Source organism: Zeugodacus cucurbitae, chromosome 4, assembly GCF_028554725.1.
Source record: "Zeugodacus cucurbitae isolate PBARC_wt_2022May chromosome 4, idZeuCucr1.2, whole genome shotgun sequence".
Classification (NCBI taxonomy): domain Eukaryota; kingdom Metazoa; phylum Arthropoda; class Insecta; order Diptera; family Tephritidae; genus Zeugodacus; species Zeugodacus cucurbitae.
This window is the reverse complement of record NC_071669.1, coordinates 2429787-2448467: the sequence shown is the minus strand read 5'-3', so window position 1 is coordinate 2448467 and position 18681 is coordinate 2429787. Positions and strand designations below refer to the sequence as shown.

Sequence of the window (18681 nt, the reverse complement as noted above, 5' to 3'; positions counted from 1 at the left end):
GGAAGTAGGCGTGGTTGTGAACCTATTTGGCTTATTTTCACAACATATCATTGAGATGTAAGGAAACTATTACAAACCAAGTTTCATTGAAATCGGTCGAGTAGTTCCTGAGATATGGTTTTTGACCTATAAGTGGGCGACGCCACGACCATTTTCCATTTTGTAAAAAATCTGAGTGCAGCTTCCATCTGCCATTTCTTATGTGAAATTTAGTGTTTCTGACGTTGTTTGTTAATGAGTTAACCCACTTTTAGTAATTTTCAACCTAACTTTTGTATGGGAGGTGGGCGTGGTTATTATCCGATTTCTTTCATTTTTGGACTGTATTAGGAAGTGGCTAAAAAAAACGACTGCAGAAAGTTTGGTTTATATAGCTCTATTGGTTTGCGAGCTATGTACAAAAAACTTAGTAGGGGGCGGGGCCACGCCCACTTCCCCAAAAAAATTACATCCAAATATGCCCCTTCAAAGTGCGATCCTTCATACCAAAATTTATTTCCATAGCTTTATCTATGGCTTAGTTATGGCACTTTATGTGTTTTCGGTTTTCGCCATTTTGTGGGCGTGGCAGTGGTCCGATTTTGCGAAAGCAACCTTCCTATGGTGCCAAGAAATAACTGTGCCAAGTTTCATCAAGATATCTTAATTTTTACTCAAGTTACAGCTTGCACAGACGGACGGACGGACGGACAGACATCCGGATTTGAACTCCACTCTTCACCCTGATCACTTTGGTATATATAACTCTATATCTAACTCGTTTAGTTTTGGGTGTTACAAACAACCGTTATGTGAACAAAACTATAATACTCTCTTTAGCAACATTTGTTGCGAGAGTATAATAACGGAGTTATGTGCTATCTTCGGAGCTTCCAAAAAAAAAAATTTCCCTAACTGCTGACATGAGTACGGCCGAATGAGTTGCTGAAACAATACAATTCAAAAAGGTTATTAAAGTTAAATATATTTCCTATAAAATGGCCTACTATTTTTGAAAAATATCAAAGATTAACAAAATGGCGTAGTTCAGAAAAGAAAAGTTCGTTTTTTAGGTAAAAGTGGCCCTATGCTCCTTGCTACTCCTACAGGAACTATATATATATATTTTAGGTAAAAAAATGGTATTTTTTTAAATGCCAAATTGAAAATTTTCAACCAATCAAAAAGAAAAAAAATCGTAGGTCATTGTATATATTTCAAATATATTAAAGAATACTCAGCTGGATTTTCAGTCGATCGGTCAATAGAGCGTTGAGTTATGATGTCAGCAAATTTGAGAAATGTTGTTTCAAGAAAAACGCGTTTTAAGTTTCGAATATGGGGACTTATGCCTGCGAGTGGTCGCTCATCAGAACGCTACCATTCAAAACTATTCAAGATACAAGATAGATCTAACCGCTTTCACAGGATATATTTGAGAGTATAAACAATCGAATAAGCAAAAAATAAAAAAATCGATTTTTGGAAAATGTCCAACTGGTATAACCCCTTAAGCAGTTCAATTGAATAGAAGAGAGTATAAGCGCTTTCAACAATATTTTCATTCCTTTAAACACAAAATTTATACTAGTTGCTTGTAAGATTCGCGCATATATTAAGATATCTGCTTATAACTTACTTTAATACATATATGAGCTCAATTCCATAACATAACAGTTGTTTTTGTTGTACTACGCAACATATATATATATAAATATTATAACTACAATCTTATCACCTCTTCAGTGCAAGCTTTCTTCGCTTCTTTTTTATGCACTCCAATGTACATACAATATATGGGGGTACGAACCAAGTTTGCATTGGATGCTTGTTTTATGGGTTCATTGTGTTCTTATCAGCGTTCTTAGGAATACTAAAATATATTGTTGTAGTACTATAATTTAAAAATAATGTGGGTCTCATAGTCTGTTATCATCGCGATGGTCACGTTCCATGCGTGACTATTAATGGAGCAACACGGAATTGTAGAAACTGACGAAATTTGATTACTTTGAGCTGAGCTAAATTAAATGAGAACAAATCGCAAAAAGAGCGTGGTAAAATTACTAATCTAGTATATTATTACTATAACCGTTCTTTCAAAAAAAAAAAAAAAACAACTTGTCTGGCGCTAAGTGTTGATTAGCACGATTTAATGCGAAATTTGGTCTCTGTCTACCTCTCTTCATACTATATATAAACAGCAAGAATTTATGTGATCTTATATTTAGAAAATCGAAAATATTTTTGAGCCTTGACAAGTCAAAATCATAAGTTGCAAAATAGTTTTTTTTTCTCAGACAAATCATTGTTGTTGTTGTTGTTGCATGCGCCGAAATTTTGTTTGCCACATACCAGAGCAGTCATTTAGTTCGCATTTGACAGTTCATTTAAAAATTTTCAAAATAAATTCCTTAAATTTAGACCCGCTCAACGCGTATTGCCTCGCATGTCGTTATTAAACTAACAAATTTATGACGTTGCTCCATTTAGTATGCTCAGAAAAACAACAACAACTGTCGCGCGCTATTTTTAGCAATCTGCGCTCACATTAATCTTATCACTTGAAGCTTTGTTTATTTACAATTAAATTCTTCTGTGTGTTTTTTGTTGTTTTTGCTGCCATTTGACGACACACAACCTTCAGGCGTACGTACGGCATGAGTGCGTGGGGCGCGGGGCAAGTGGAATCAAATTAAACGGCAGCGTGCAAAAAGCGTCGCGAATCGTAGCAAGTAGTATGAGTTGTGTGTGTGTGTGTGTGGGGAAAATATACATATAAATAAAATACAATACTACACTACACTACTTTAAAGCTACTTAAACATATTATCAGCGCAAGAATCAACAACAAAGCGGCAGCAGCGACGACCGCAGCGGCTGACACGCGGACGAGGGTAAAGTGATAGCCTGTACAATAAAAACTATAAAGTCCAGTTCATACTGGTAACGCTGCTTGGTTACTACTCATTTACGATTGTAGTTTGATTGAAAAAAATAAAGAAATCATTTTCTATATACAAATGTATGTATGTGTGTGTATGTGACAAGTACACAATTGGAATATATTTTTGTGAATTTATAGTCTCATGTGGTCAGTTATGAGGTCTTGAGGAACCTGTTTTCACAAATTTGTTTTAAGACAACACTCAATTTGATCATGTATTCAATATAAAGTATTCTAGAATGACGAAAATCCTGGTATATGGCATATGGGGGCTGTGGTAATTCTTCAACCGATTTCAGAAATTTTCATCACCAAGCTAAATTATAACCCAATATTATACGTTCACTTAATTTTGTTCATATATCTCATATATTAACCTATGTATACGATATACACTGGTGGCCACATAATTAGGGACAAAATAAAGTTGAGTAAAACACGCGTTTCAGTTCAATGTTTTTAGCACTAAATTTTCGCCTAGAGACCCACTGTAAATTGCAACGGTATATTATAACTGTGCTCAAAAATGTAGCACGTTTTTGAGTGACAAATTTAGACACTTTTACTAAAATTCGGCGGTTTGATGAATTTATTGTATTATGAATGTGCTTGGTCACATAATTAAGGACACCATTTTTTTTTATTAGATTTTTTATTATTTTAACACAAAAACTTGCGGTAAGTTGTATAAATCATTTGTATATTAACTAAATATTCAATATCAAATAAAATAACTGTTAGATATGAGTCGAAAAAAGAGTTGTACTCCAGAATTGAGGAAAATGATTATTTACAAGTACGTGAAGGAAAAAATGTCCATTAGAGCCGTAGCGAAGGAACTTTTATGCGCAAAATCAATGGTTCACAATGCTTTGATTCATCACGGAGGACAGGGAGTAAAATAAGAAAAAAAACGGCCCAGAAAAACTACTTCAAAGGACGATCGTGTAATTTGTAGAGTTTGCAAGGCGAATCCTTTTTTAACTTCCAGGCAAATTCTTGGCACGATAAAGGATCAACTGACCAACGATGTATCAACACGAACCATCAGATGTCGTCTTCTTGAATCGCAAGAAAAAAAACCGCACGTATCAAACAAAAACTTAAAGAGTCGTATTAAATTTGCAAGGGAGTATATCGGAAAACCCTTAGATTTTTGGAAACAAATACTGTTGAGCGATGAATCCAAGTTTAATTTATTTGGTTCAGATGGGAAACAATTTGTTCGTTAAATTTTCAATAAATCTATACCTTAGAAGATAATAAATTTGGTAACAGAAGTTTAAAAAATATGTCGCTTTTAAATTATAAAATAAACCAATATTTTAAAAGAAAACGGAGTGTCCTTAATTATGTGACCACCAGTGTACATATGTAAAGTTCGTTGGAAGTTCGAAAATCGTAATATTTGGTATATGGGAGCTAGGTGTACTAATGACTCGATTTTAACCATTTTTGGTAGTGAGGCACATTTTGAAAGGAAAAAGATTCCTCTGAACTTCTAAAAACTTGTGAGAGACTTGCCTATATTTTCGGTATAAAATTAGTCACGGATCCTGAGGTCTTCAATATCTGGGTACTTGAAAAATTATAGTCCGATGTCGTCAATATTTAGACGAGCAATACTGGTTCTCAAAGGCAGTATTTATGCAACGTTTTATTCCGTTCTCTTCAACGATGCTCGATTGATTTATTGATTGTTTGGTTCTTGTTGAGAACATGTATCTCTGCAACATGTTGCTAGAGTATAAAAGGTTGAATTTTTAGAAATTCAAAAATCTCGTATATGTAATTTCAACTTACCATGCGATTCAGCACTCACTCGAATGTCTCTTGGTACACATGCTCCTACACACACACTCTCTCATATATACATATATACTTGCAAATACATATATACATCTGTATATATGAGTGTATGTCCGCCTGCAAATAACGAGAACAATTGTCTGTTGATTTAATAAATTAACGTTCATTTCTAATTGACAGCACTCACAGTTCGGTAAGCACACACCAAAGCAGCGCACATTCAGCTCCACATGTGTAGTTGTATGTTGTTGCCTGCCACATGCAGACGCACTTGGAGTCAAATTGATGTGACAATTTTAAAACGTGCTCCAAAGTGGCGTTTCTTCTGCTTTTGCTGCTTTTTCTGCGCTTTTTTTTGCAACTGTTCGTTAATATTCTTCTTTTTGCCCGTTGTTTTTCGCAATTTTCCAATATTTTCAACATTTATTTTTGTAGTTTTTTCTCGCTCGTTTTTGTTGTTGTTGCACACATTTAATTAAACCGTCGAACAGTTGTGACCAGCGCTTTTGCTTTGCTCTCTGCTCCGCTCGAAAGTTTAATTTTGTGCAAGACAAAAATAGAATCGCTTATTTACTTAAATTGGAGTAAGAGTAATTGAAAAGGAGGGCGCGCAACAACAGCAGCAGTAGCAGCAAGAAAAAACAAGCAGCAAGTGGCTTGTGTCAATAGGGTAGTAGCGGTGTATTGAGTGTGGTCAGGCAGTCGAAAAAAGCTGTTAAAAATAAATATTCGAATTAATGTTGGAGTGTTAAGTGTGCAGAAATGTCGGGAAGGGAGAGGGGAGTAATATTTGGAAGTTTCTAAGGGTGCAGTATATTTTCTAAGTAAATCTAATAATGAAATTAAAATTAGTGAAGCAGCAAGTATGAAAACCATATCTGTTATGTTGCTCTTAATCTGTTTCAACTTAAAATCGAAGTTTAATGCTTTAGAAATTGCAGGCATTTAAAGATATTGAACTCGATTGATATCTCTATACTAATCTACTTTATTTCCCTATCTCTGGAGTTATATTTTTGGAGAAATATATTAGGTTGGCAAATATCTCCCTTCCGCCTTTTTGGCAATACTATACATCTTTGGGAGGTCTTGATATAACCTGCGACGCTAATTTAAAGACTTCCTTCTTTAAAGGCAAATCCGCTAAAGATTCCGTGAGTTTAATGGTGTTTTGGGGGAAGGTTCTCTATCACTTCGAACTGCAGAGGAATGGTTTCGACGATTCAGAGCGGAGGAAAACGACACCATGGATAAGCCAGCCGGCGGCAGACCTGTGACGACGAATACCGAACAAATCATGGAAAACATTGAGTTAGCCCGACATGTGGCAGCTCGTGACATCGCCCAGGAGATGGGAGTTAGTCACCAAACCATTTTAAACCATCTTCAGAAGGCTGGATACACAAAAAGACTGAATGTTTGGGTGCTCCATGATTTGAAGCAAAAAAACCTTCTGGACCGAATCAACACCTGCGATATGCTGCTGAAACGGAACGAACTCGACCCATTTTTGAAGCGGATGGTGACTGGCGACGAAAAATGGATCACATACGACAATATCAAGCGAAAACGGTCGTGGTCGAAGGCTGGTGAATCGTCCCAAATAGTGGCCAAGCCGGGATTGTCGGCCAGGAAGGTTTTGCTGTGTGTATGGTGGGATTGGAAGGGAATCATCCACTATGAGCGCTTAATTCAACCATCTACTGCGAACTACTAGACCGTTTGAAGCAGACGATCGACCAGAAGCGTTCAGAATTGGCAAACAGGAAGGGTATTGTGTTCCACCAGGACAACGCCAGACCACACACTTCGTTTATGACTCGTCAGAAGCTACGGTAGCTCGGATGGGAGGTTTTATCGCTTCCACTAAATAGTCCGGACATAACGCCACCTACCTGTTCCTGTTCCTGCCCATGGCAAACGCCTTTGGTCGTATAAAGTTGAACTCAGAAGAGGCTTGTGAAAATTGGCTGTCCGAGTTCTTCGCAAATATCTCCAACGAGTGGGTATTAAGACAGAACTAGATGGAAACAGATTATCAAACGAAACGACGCATATTTGAACTAATTCGATTACTGTGAAACTTTCTATAAAGCATTGAATAAAGATCAAAAAAGCGGAAGGGATATATTTGCCAACCTAATATTTTTGGTACTGACCACGATTATTAATGAAGCTGTCGGTAACAGTATCCCTTCAGTGTATTTTAGATTGTCTACAAAACCCTTTTAACCGCTAAGTTAAATATCTAAAGCTAAGATATTCTCTCATATGCTATCGATTAAATTATTCTCCATTAAAAGAATAGAAAAAAAATCCAGTGAAATCAGCCTCATCACCAGTTATCTGTCGGGCTGTCCACCAGATTGTCGCCAATATGCGCTAATTGATTAATGAAAAGCTACTGGGGAGGCAATAATATAACCAACCACGACATAAACAAATGAACCAATTACTGGTGTTCTCCACTGACTACACCCGGCAGTGTCGCCAAGCAGTCCTACTTTAATGTCGCCCGCGCCCCAACTTTGTTGCTTCTCCACGGCGCGCTAAAGGCCATTCAGCCATCTGTATGTATATTTGTAAATGTATATATTTATTTAAATACTACTGTATGCAACAATAATTAGTATGCAACACACACACAGACACTAGAATATTTGCAAATATGCCACACACAAACATATATTTATTTAGAGATTTAACTATATATGCTGGCAAAGCTTATCAGCAAGCAAATGAGTGCTCTCAACATAGTCGAATGACAGACAGACGGCGTCAAACTGCTCTGTATACATTAATGTACATATAGAATTGGGCGGGGAGGGGAATGCGGTCTAAGCACTTGAATGCGAAATATTGTTTAGTTTGCTCCACATGGGGCTGCTGATAGTGTGCCCATCATAGCACATGGAATAGTTGTAGTTAGTTGTTTGAGATGAGATGAAAATAAATGAAGTGAAAAAATTTATTAAAAATAAAGCAAAGTGTGAAAAAATAAAGCGGCGAACACAACACTGGCAAATGTGTGAACTATTTTATTTGATTACTGTCTGGAACTATTTTGCCGGGCGTTACATACAATAAGCGCATTACATACACACATACAAGTGTAGATATATGTATGTATTTCGCAAACGTGCTGCTGAAACGCAGCTGCGCCTTAGCATTTAATCACTAACTTTGTGAGCGTTTGCAATTGGCAGCGCGCTTAGCTCCAACAATTGGCGTTGCCGGTCAGCGCTTTACAGCCAACGCTTGGCGTCAAGTGCGTGCGTTTCAACACATACACCCAGCGTTAGCATGTAAATATATATGTATCTGTGCTTGCTTGTATGTATTGCATTGGCCATATGCGAAATTCAAGCAGGCATATGTAAATTATGGCTACGACCCTACATTCGGTTGTATGCAGATTTAATTATCGCACTAAAACCGGCGATAATGGCGAAAGCTAACTGTGAACAAGTGGCGCGGCGAGGCAGACAGACAGACAGGATGAATAGCTGTTCGAACGGATGTGCGCTTTGTTTGTCGGGCGAGCGATTGTACAGCCGCACGGATGCTTATGAAATAGACAAATATTTATATCGCTTTACATACATACATACAGATGTATACAACTAAGCAAATAAGTAAGTACAGACATCCACCTTCTGAATGAGTTGACTACGGTGTGTTGCACTATTTGCCATATTTGTATAGCTAACAGTAGCACAAACGTACTTGAAGGTCTTTGGCACTTCTAAATTTTTATTATGTTGTTGTTTATATAAAAACCAAAATAGTTTTTGAATTTTTATTTTTTTTTTTTCAAAACAAATATATATTTTTGGTCTTTGTGTAAATAGTTTTAGTTGCATGCGCGTATGCCAGCGAAATCGGGCCAACAGGAAAGCATTGCTTTTAATGTTGTAAAACAAAATTACGAAAGTGAATTTTCACGAAAAAAAAAATAATTACCAATAAAGTACATTTTAATTGCTGCTAAACGGATATCCTTCAGCTAGTAATTTTGTTTTGCTTAAGAGTTTTTAGTTTAGCAAAAATTAACCAATAGTAAATTTGAGAAAAATTAAAAAAAAAAAACCTTAATGCTATCAAAATTCAAAAAATAATTTTAAATATGGTGTCCTTCTGGTTAAAAACGAGAAACTAGAAGAGCCACTCACTGAGAGAACTTGAAAATACTTCGCATTGAAGGTATCGACTATCTCCAGTTTCTGGTATAAAAATATAATAGCTGTCATCGATTGGCTAACTGCTATAGACAAGCCAAATTTCCATACAAACTGGCAGCACTGAAATCGAATTGTATATACTTGCTCGCACTGAACTATCGTTAGAAGTAAAGAGAGGATAATTTTTCAGATAATGTTTGAATAAATTCTATTTTTGAACCTACAAGATGATGAAAAGGCGTCAGATCTGAACTCTCGACGAACAAAAATTACAATATAGAAGTTCCGTTCTGTTAAACGGTGCAAACACATGGACGATGACGAACGGAACGTAAGAAAGCGCTTGGAGTATTTGAGAGAACTGTACTCCACAGTGACGTCCACTTGAACGATGAAGCATGTAAAAGATGGAACCATGAACTATACGAGATCTGCGGCGACAATTACATATACAATATAATTAAGAGCATAAAAATTCAACGAATTCTTGTCGTACGATTGGAGGAAGTAGCTTCAGCGTAAAAATCTTTAGATTCGAGAACCATGGGAGGACAACGAAAGCATTGGCTCCAATGGAAGAATAGGGAGCTGTATGCACTTGGGTTGTACAACTGGCGCGATCTCGCACAGGATAGAGGCAACTGACGAAGTTTAATGCACTCGACCCAGATCGACCCACGGCTGTGGTGTCAAAGAAGAAAAATAAGATCTAAACATCGGCTTTGAAGTGCTTAAATATTCTCCAAAGTAATCTTTTTGTGTAAGAGAATAGAAAGAAATGTCAGTTGAGAATAAGTTTGGGATGCAAACAGATCTCTACAAATATTTTGTTGGGTTAATGTTGACAGAATTGTCCAAGATCGATATAAAACGATTTAATCGATTTAATCGACCAGTGCTTGACTCTAGAGACATCTATTTGAAAACGGTAGAAACAAAGTTGTAGACCTATCTTTTATAGAATAATTCATTCACATAAGATTAGTAATATGTATATCTCATACATTAATATAAAATCGGTTATTGATTAAGATCTCATCTCATTCAAATGAAGCATAAAAGGCAATAAACAAAAAATTATAAATTTTTTTAACGAATGGTCTTAAAAATGCTGAGAAAATTCACGTCAGCCTAAGAAAATATTGAAAAATCAATTTCATTCGCGGTGTTTGCGTTCTTCTACAGCTCCTGTTCTACCAAGCACAGCTGTTCAGCGGATAAAAATAACCTTATACGTATATAAACAGGATATCTTTTAAATACAAAGCGAGAGCCCATCAATTGTTTGTGCATATGTACCAGATAACGCGCATGCGCTGTGCATAGGCACCGTTACTTGTAAGGACACCGGCTGATAACAGCCATGGGAGCAAAACAGCTGACCGTGTTGCCGGAAAAAGGTAGAAATGTGTACCTCGCTGTTACAGCTGAGCTGAGCTAAGTGCCAAAAATAAATAGGCTCATACTCTTAAATACATATTTACCCAGAAGCATATATACATACATATGTATGTATATAGATACCGAGCCTCGCCAGCTATAAATATAAACATGTGCACTTACACATTAATAAACAAAAGGACAAAAACACGGGCGATTTGAAGCGATAGCAGGACATAAATATCCATAAGGGAAAGTCAAGATATTTGTATGTAAATGCGAGGGAGAGAAGGTAGGAATATTAGTGGCTGCTTGAGTAAGTACATATGTATTTATGTATGTATATGATATGTCCTCATATTTATTTTGAAAATATTTTGTTCATTATTAGTTACATAATAACTTGTCAACCCAAGTCATAAACAACTTGAAATGTCATTCATACAATGCAGGTAGCTTCGTTATGTTAAAGACTGGCTACAGTATACACAGATAAATAACGAACAATTTTGTTATTTTCATAAATGAAAACAAAAATATATTTAACTAAATAATACACAACTTACAATAAATGTTTACGTAAAAAACCCCATTTGTATAAAAAAACAACAAAAAAAATATAAAAAAAATCTCAGTAGAAACCCTCCACATCCGCTTTTGTGATAAAATCGGTCGCCAACTCTTCATTGATCGCATCCAGGATGCGGTGATCGTCCAGAAAATTATGGCTCATATCGCGCTCCAGCGATTTGTAAGAGTCCGCGTTGAGGCGGCCCAAAGCGCCCTGATACAGCACCTCCATTATGGCTTTGTTCGCATAGAGCTGCTGATCGCGCTCCAAGCGGTGATAGAGCGCCACCCAGCTAGCGCCCAAAGTCTGCGCTTCCAGCGAAAGCGATGCTGTCAGTGCGTGTGAGTTGGCGACGCCGCCATCGACGCTTGAGCTTGGCAGCGACAAGCCGTTCAACTGTTGTGAGCTTAGTGTAGCGACGGGTTGTTGTTGCTGTGTTTGTGTTTGTGACGTTGTTGCCGTTTGTATTGAAGCTGAAGCGGCTGAAGACTTTTCGCTATCTTCGTCTGTGCTCGAACTCTGCGACGAATCTGGCTGCACGCGCTTCTTCGTAAGCTTTGTGTTCGGCTTACGGCCGCGTCTTTCAATCTGTAAATAATAAAAAATTAATAATAGCAATAAAACCGTTGCCAACGATTCAGAAATGTATAGGTGGTGTGTGTTATCGCTCGGCCGCACTTACTTTACCCTCCCGCTCGTCTCGTTCGATATCAATGTCGAGCACGTCATCGAGAAAATTCATCTCTTTGAAGTAGAACAACGTTGGCCGATACAAATTATCACCCTTCCGCTTGCTATCCTGTATGCGCCGCAGTTCGCGCCGGTAGCAGGATCTCAGTCCGTTGATGCGCCGCTTCACATAGTCGATTTGTACATTCGGATCGATTTCGCGCAGCTTGTCGCGTAGTTTGGTGTAAGCTTCGCGCTTCAGATATGGCTTTTTGTAAGCCATACTTCTGGGATCCCATAGCGCTGGCGATTCCTCATAGATTTTTATGAAATCCTTCCAGAATTGCACACCACCACCGAGACACGATACGTTTTGTAGTTCGGACATCTTCCGCTTAATAATAATAAAGATAATCTTCTCACTCGGACCGTATAAGCTATACTAAAATAATGTGATAAGACGTGCTACGAGTTGTCAGACACGTTTGAAGACAGGCCAGGCGAACATCGCGCTTTGGCGTTGCCACATGTTGCGAATTTGTAAGCAATATTAGCTGTTCGATTTGCCGAGCGTAGCATAAAGCGAAGATTAAGCCGACGTAGCAATGTTAGCATGAGCGTTTTAGTATTTGAAAAAACATTTTATACAGGCGAGAATTAGCGCGCTAGGGTATTTTAGATTTGTACATTTTACTTTAGAAGTATGGAAATATGTCCAAAAACACAATAATTGTTCTGTTTTTCTTTTTTTTAAGTTAGACACATTCTCAGTAACAGTTTTCTTAAAAAAAAAATATTTACATAAATTTTGAATTTTTTTTTTCAAAATTTTTTTTTTAAATAAAATTGAGATTTTTTCAAAAATTAAAATTTATTTTTTTTTGGAATCTTAATATTTTATCTTTTTGTTAGTGTCATATTTCGCTTAAATTTTTTCGATTTGCAAAATAATTTTTCGATTAGTCATTAAAAAATATTTTTTTAGATATAATATTCTGTTAGAAAGTTCTGTCTATTTATAAGACCTTGAGTGAAAGTATTTCGAGAAAATTCTGCTTCAGATTTATAGAAATAATGACAACTCAACTAACATATATACGCCAGATTTTATCATATCCCATATGGTCTAGTGGCTAGGATATCTGGCTTTCACCCAGAAGGCCCGGGTTCGATTCCCGGTATGGGAAGATTTTTTTTTATTTCTTGTCTTATTAATTTTATTTTAATAATTTAATTTCACTGCCAACATTTCCATCAGGCTACATCGCATACTGTTAGTTCCCTGTTTTTTGTCGCACGTTCTACTAAATTAAATGTGTGTTCTACGAAATTTCGAAACGAACGGTATTTCAATACCACACTTTATCATTCCGTATGATCTCTCTCAAACATGTTGGATGCTTTATTGCAGCGAAGCCTTGGGCTTGACGATCGAACTATTAACTGATAAGAGCCTTTTACTCGTTGTAGCCGCTGAACAAGAAGGCAAGTCTATAGAGTATATTTTCGAGAATCTTATCTGCTCAAAGATGCTGTGAAGAAAGTGCTAACAAACATACATTCAGTGTTTGTGTGTGAATATTATATACGAGTAGAAAGGCTATGCTCCGTAAGTGTTAAAAGGTCAGCGTGTACGATTACGTTAGTGATAATGCTATCAGTTCGGCTTGCGAGCGTCTAAATTGATGAGTGTGGTTTAACATACAGTTGTATGTATGTTTTCATAGAGGAGTGTTTCAAATTTCGTGTATTTATAGACGGTACAAGGGTTGGTATTATTTGTTTTATAAAATGTGTTAATATCCCAGTAGAAGATCGGATGAATTTAGAAAATGTATCTTTTTTTTAGAAATCCCAAAGTATTTTTCTTAGAAGTATCGAAGTATTATGGTTGATCAGGTGTAAAGTAGAAAAGACCTTCAGAAATTCAGACCCGAAGAAGAACACATTTGGTCTCAATCGATTGATTAAGAACAGAAATAGGGGGATACTTCCTCAACCAATGATTTATTATTATTATTATAAATTTATTTAGAATATATTTTAAAGACTTATCAAACACTGTCAATCGCCTCAATCGCTCATAATTACTTCGAAATACTCTATGTACTCACCAAGGTCACTAGGCACGCATACACATAAATTTCTAATCGCCGACTAATCATCTCTTGCCATATTGACTAATTATTTTCCTACTCAGCCATTTCTGCATAATTCATTAGTTCACGAAGAACGTCGCTTTTAATCACAAGTGCATATGTAAACTTAAGTAAACATATGCGAAGCGGCTGAGCAGAAATCCGGCAATCAAGTCGCAGACAGTCGACAGGTTATGCGACTTGATTAGGGCAAAACATTTAATATTCTTTTAATGAATAGGCTTTGAGCACATAAATCGCATTAGTCGCTCGTTTAGTGGCATACATAATATATGAGCGGGTTTAGTTCTCGCGACAGCTTAATAGTTTGGCGGCGATTGTCGATTTATCAGTCACTAAGAGCCAAGTCAGCTGGTGATCTACTCATAACGAGCTTCTATGACAGCTAATCTGTATTACACTTTAAGTACGTACATACATATATAAAAATATGAATATTTCCGTCAAATAATATTCCTTTGCCTTAGCCACTTTCAGCTCTGCGTCGCCTGTTTGCTTGCCACTTTTACCACCTTTGCCTCTATTGTTCTTGCTGCCCGTCGCACTCCGCGACAAATGCGTTCTTCCCATGAAACACTTCGCCTTTCGACGACTTGTTTAATTTGAAAGGCGCGACCACTCAAAACCGACACAATAGCCATTCAATAGGCGCGTTCACAATGCGCTTTAAAGGCGTCAGCGTTCACCAAATCGATTAGACCAATACCCGAAATGCCACTAAAAATAGTCAAAGCAATTAACTTCGAACAGTTTGCATGGATTTTGAACGAACAAAGCGCAATTGTTTACGGTTAATTGTTGCTTAATTACTACGGCTTACAGTCCAGAGGCACACGAATGTGCGCTCTATGTGTGGCTATGACTGTGAGAGGGTATATGTCGCATTTTCACTTTGGCTTGTCGGCTGAGCTAGTGAGTCTTCTATTTATATGTACATATGTATGAATGAGTGAATGGCACTAAAAAGCCAGAAGGAGCTAGAAATTTACAGCAGAATTCGGTACGACGTACCTGGTCAGGATATCCCGAACACACATTACATGTAAGGGATATCGCAGATTTGAATGAGCGGATACCGCGACTTAGCTGCGCCTGATATCAATTAGTGGTCCAGCAGACGATGCCACTTGGCGACGCTATTGTAAACTGCGAATCAGCAGACGATGCTGGCTCATTAAGTACAATACATGTGTATAGCCAGCTGGTCAGTTCAGAGAGCTTCATAAGCTAAGATGGAGAGTGCTGCAGTCAGTATAGGAAACCAAATCGCGGACTGTATGTACATATGCTTCCATCCTTTAAACTATGAGCATAAGCTATAAAGATCCATACAATTTACGTGACATACGGCGAACATGTGTAAATATTTATCCATGTATGATGTATATCAATGTATACCACAGACCCTCTGCACATTCACAAGTAATACGCTGCGCCGCGTTAACTTTGCTACTGGAATTTTCGATCGGTTACCCTACAAAGGCTAAGTTACCTCGAGAGTTTACCGGTAATTTTAATCGGATTAGTGACGGTATTAAATTGTGTAGCATGAAATCCCACTTACCTAGCAGCATACATATTTACATGTGTTCCTCTCAAGTGCGGATTCTTGTAGAAGCGATTATAGGAAAATTCATGCTTTGGCTGACAAATACAACTGGATTTATGTTAATAGCAATGCGATGGGCTTATGACGGTGGTTTGAGTGTCGGCAACGCCCTGTTTTGACAACAAACACGGTGTCAATGTGAGATTTCTCAAAGTAATCATATGGAAATATCTTGACTTTTCCTTTGGGAACAAACTGGAATTATAGTTAAAAATTAGTATTAACTCTGGCGCAAGTAACCAGTTTACTAACAAAGGTTTTATGCCACAACATAGTTGTAAATTTTCCAAGGTATTTTCACAAGTTCTTGTAATCTAACTACAGTTGAACTTCCCTAACTCGAATCACCATAATCCACAAAAAAACTTCGAGTTAGAGAGACTTCCGAGTTATGGATGGTAATTTGTATGAAATTTCACTTATATTGCCAATTCTAGAGTTCGAGATATGGAGCACTTCAAGTTATAGAATTTAGAGTTATCGAAGTTCAACTGTGTAGTCCAATTGGATTTCGAAAGTTGTTGAAATCAATAGAAATTTGCGTCTTAGCAAAAGTTCTTTGTTAACAGTTCCGATACGGATATTTATAGTTGTTAGTGTGGGTATATAGATCCTTCTATATCTTATCAGTTAAGTGATCGTAAAATAATTACATCATCTGTAGAATCGAACGTACAGATATACACCTTCGTATTTGTATCGAAACAATCAGGTTCCTCAGCTAATTTCTAGCGATTTCACAATTCTCTGAAAATGGTATGATTCAGTTTATTCCAAAATACGCTCTCGAGTTCTTAGGCTCTTACTCCATCCACATCTTTTACAGACTAACAGACGCTTTCGGATTGAGTGTGCTATACAGCTACCATTCTCTTAAGCTGATGAAATGTTGAAAGCTAAGAGATCTGAAGAGGGTTGCATGATGTTCAAGCCTTACTCGTCCCAGTTTTGGACCCAGTTAGTATATTATATATGTAGGCATAAAAGCGAAGGCGTCTTTGTTTAAGGGAGCTGACAAATGTATGTAAATTACTATTTAACACTCGTACATACCTTACATATTATATATACTCACATATTTGTTCAGCTGCACGCATGTTTCTATTTGTCCAGTCTCGGGAATATTTGCGAATTTCTTCTATTTACATGTGCTAGTTAGCAAATATGTGCTCGTACATGTGTATTTACTTAATTGGTGTATTAAGAGTTCGAAAAGGTTAATGAGCAAGCCAGCACCTTGGGCGATGAGTAAGCAGCAGTAGTACAAACCTTGAAGTCTGTTACGTATTGTCAACTGAATCGCGAGCACATGTGACTAATAGCGCATACGTTAACTGCAAATGGCAGCGGAGAAACGCAACACGTGTGCCAATAAATGGTATACAACTCTCTTAAAAGCGCCTTCGTAAAACGTCCGAGTGTCTAAGAAAATTCGACTCGGCAACAGCGAGCCTCCGGAGGCGTGACAAATCGCATGGAGATCGTTTGATTAGTGGTGAAATCTTTGCGGTTAGAAAAGAGACTGCTTGGCTGCCATTGCGCTCCTGTGCTTAGTAACAGTCGCGCTGCGCAGTATTTCTTGGAATTGTGAAATCGTTTGATGACAGCGACGTGGTGCTGATGAAATTCTCAAGAAGTTTCTAAAACTTCGATGTGCTGGCTATTGGAAAAGCTTTTGAACAATTTTTTTTTTTTTTTTTTTCTGAAATGTGTACACAGCTAACGAGGATGAGAGCTTAATACACGTTTGTATAATTTAAATCTTGATTAGAATATAATAACTATCTGATGGATATACCATTATCAATCTTATATACCTCATACAAAGAATTATATGTGCATTTCTGCTTTCGTTTGTATTTCTTATTCACTGTTATTTTTTGGATTTCGGTAAATGTGGAATAAAAGGTTGATATGTTGCCGTTACTATGCAACGAAAACTGTTTCATACTTTTCTCGTTCGTTGTACAGTTACACTAATAATGTGCTTGTGAATTGGGTATTGCATAGTAAATATTTATATGTGCAAAATCAGTTTAGCTGCCCTTTCTTACTGATAGTATCGCAGCAAAAACTTTTTTTGTTAAAATTTTTTTTGCAAAATTGTTGTAGTTGCATTAACTTAATGAATTATTAAAAAAATGATTACATTTATTTAACTTTAAGCCAAAAATGTCTCGTGGTTCTAGTTTATCAGCCGAGAAACAAGTAATAATCATAGGAATGCATGAAAGCGGTTTCAAAATGGCTCTATACCAAAGCGACATCGGAACTGTATCTCAAAATTTCTTAAAAGTCCTACTAAGCGGACGAAAAATAACATTGATTATCGGTGCGAAGGGATGATTCGGCCGCCAGCAGTTGCGTACTTGATAAGCAGTGCTCAAATATGGACCTAGTTAAGTCAGAAAATCACAATAAATATAATTTTTCGAACCAAAATCCTATTGAGGATCCCTGGGGGATGCTCTCTGCTCTGGTTTTCCAAAACGGAAAACAGTTTGAGACAGTACGTCACCTTAAATTAACCATAAAGCAAATATTGACCAATATTAACATAACTATTCTACAGTCAGTAGTTAATTCTCTGATTAAGCGACTTAATTTAGTTTCAAAATATAAGGACAATGCTACTGACTATTAAAATAAACATTTCTTTCAGTTAAACTCAAATGTATAGGATTTACTGGTAAAAAAAGTAAAATGCACATATAAATATTTACTTTTAGCCTAAATATTGACCAATATTAACATAACTATTCTACAGTCAGTAGTTAATTCTCTGATTAAGCGACTTAATTTAGTTTTAAAATATAAGGACAATGCTACTGACTATTAAAATAAACATTTCTTTCAGTTAAACTCAAATGTATAGGATTTACTGGCAAAAAAAAATAAAATGCACATATAAATATTTACTATTAGCCTAAACTTCAATTCTGTTTTATACTTAAAAAAATTTGAAATATGTTAATTTTTTGTTTTTTATATCGTATACATTAATAATAACAAACTTGCATACCCAGAAATATTTGCAATTTTGTAATCTTTAATTTTTTGGAAAAAGTTCATGCACATATAATTCTTTGTATGAGGTAGGTCAAGAAAATTGTTGAAAAAGAAAGTAAGAATTGAAATTTTCTAAGTGTTGAGGTATTCTTGCTAAAATTCCTTTCTTCCTCATAAACATTGAACAAAGGTTACCAATATGGTGAAATAAAATCAGCTTTGCATACTGATCTACGAATTTTAGATAATTTCATCATTACAATATTTTTGTTGCCATATTCTAGTGGTTTAGCCAACAAAAGGAGCTTCAAGTAAGTTAAACATTACAAAAAAAAATTAAAAAATTCGAATTACTAAAGCAAATAAAA

The 18681-nt window shown here is 36.5% G+C and overlaps 1 protein-coding gene, 1 long non-coding RNA gene and 1 other non-coding gene across 3 annotated transcripts; 1 reads left to right on the top strand and 2 right to left on the bottom strand.

The window, feature by feature from the left end:
• Positions 1-4302: 4302 nt before the first annotated feature.
• On the bottom strand, positions 4303-16969 carry LOC114803672 (uncharacterized). Its single transcript, XR_003752119.2, has 4 exons — positions 16380-16969; positions 4923-5447; positions 4730-4852; positions 4303-4666 (listed from the first exon to the last, which is right to left on the bottom strand). It is a non-coding gene; the product is annotated as an uncharacterized LOC114803672 (long non-coding RNA).
• LOC105219455 (uncharacterized) lies at positions 10827-12248 on the bottom strand. Its single transcript, XM_011195636.3, has 2 exons — positions 11550-12248; positions 10827-11455 (listed from the first exon to the last, which is right to left on the bottom strand). The coding sequence occupies exons 1-2, from the start codon at positions 11922-11924 to the stop codon at positions 10928-10930; spliced, it is 903 nt and encodes a 300-aa protein (XP_011193938.2). The 5' UTR covers positions 11925-12248; the 3' UTR covers positions 10827-10927.
• Trnae-uuc (transfer RNA glutamic acid (anticodon UUC)) lies at positions 12652-12723 on the top strand. Its single transcript has one exon. It is a non-coding gene; the product is annotated as a tRNA-Glu (tRNA).
• Positions 16970-18681: the final 1712 nt, after the last annotated feature.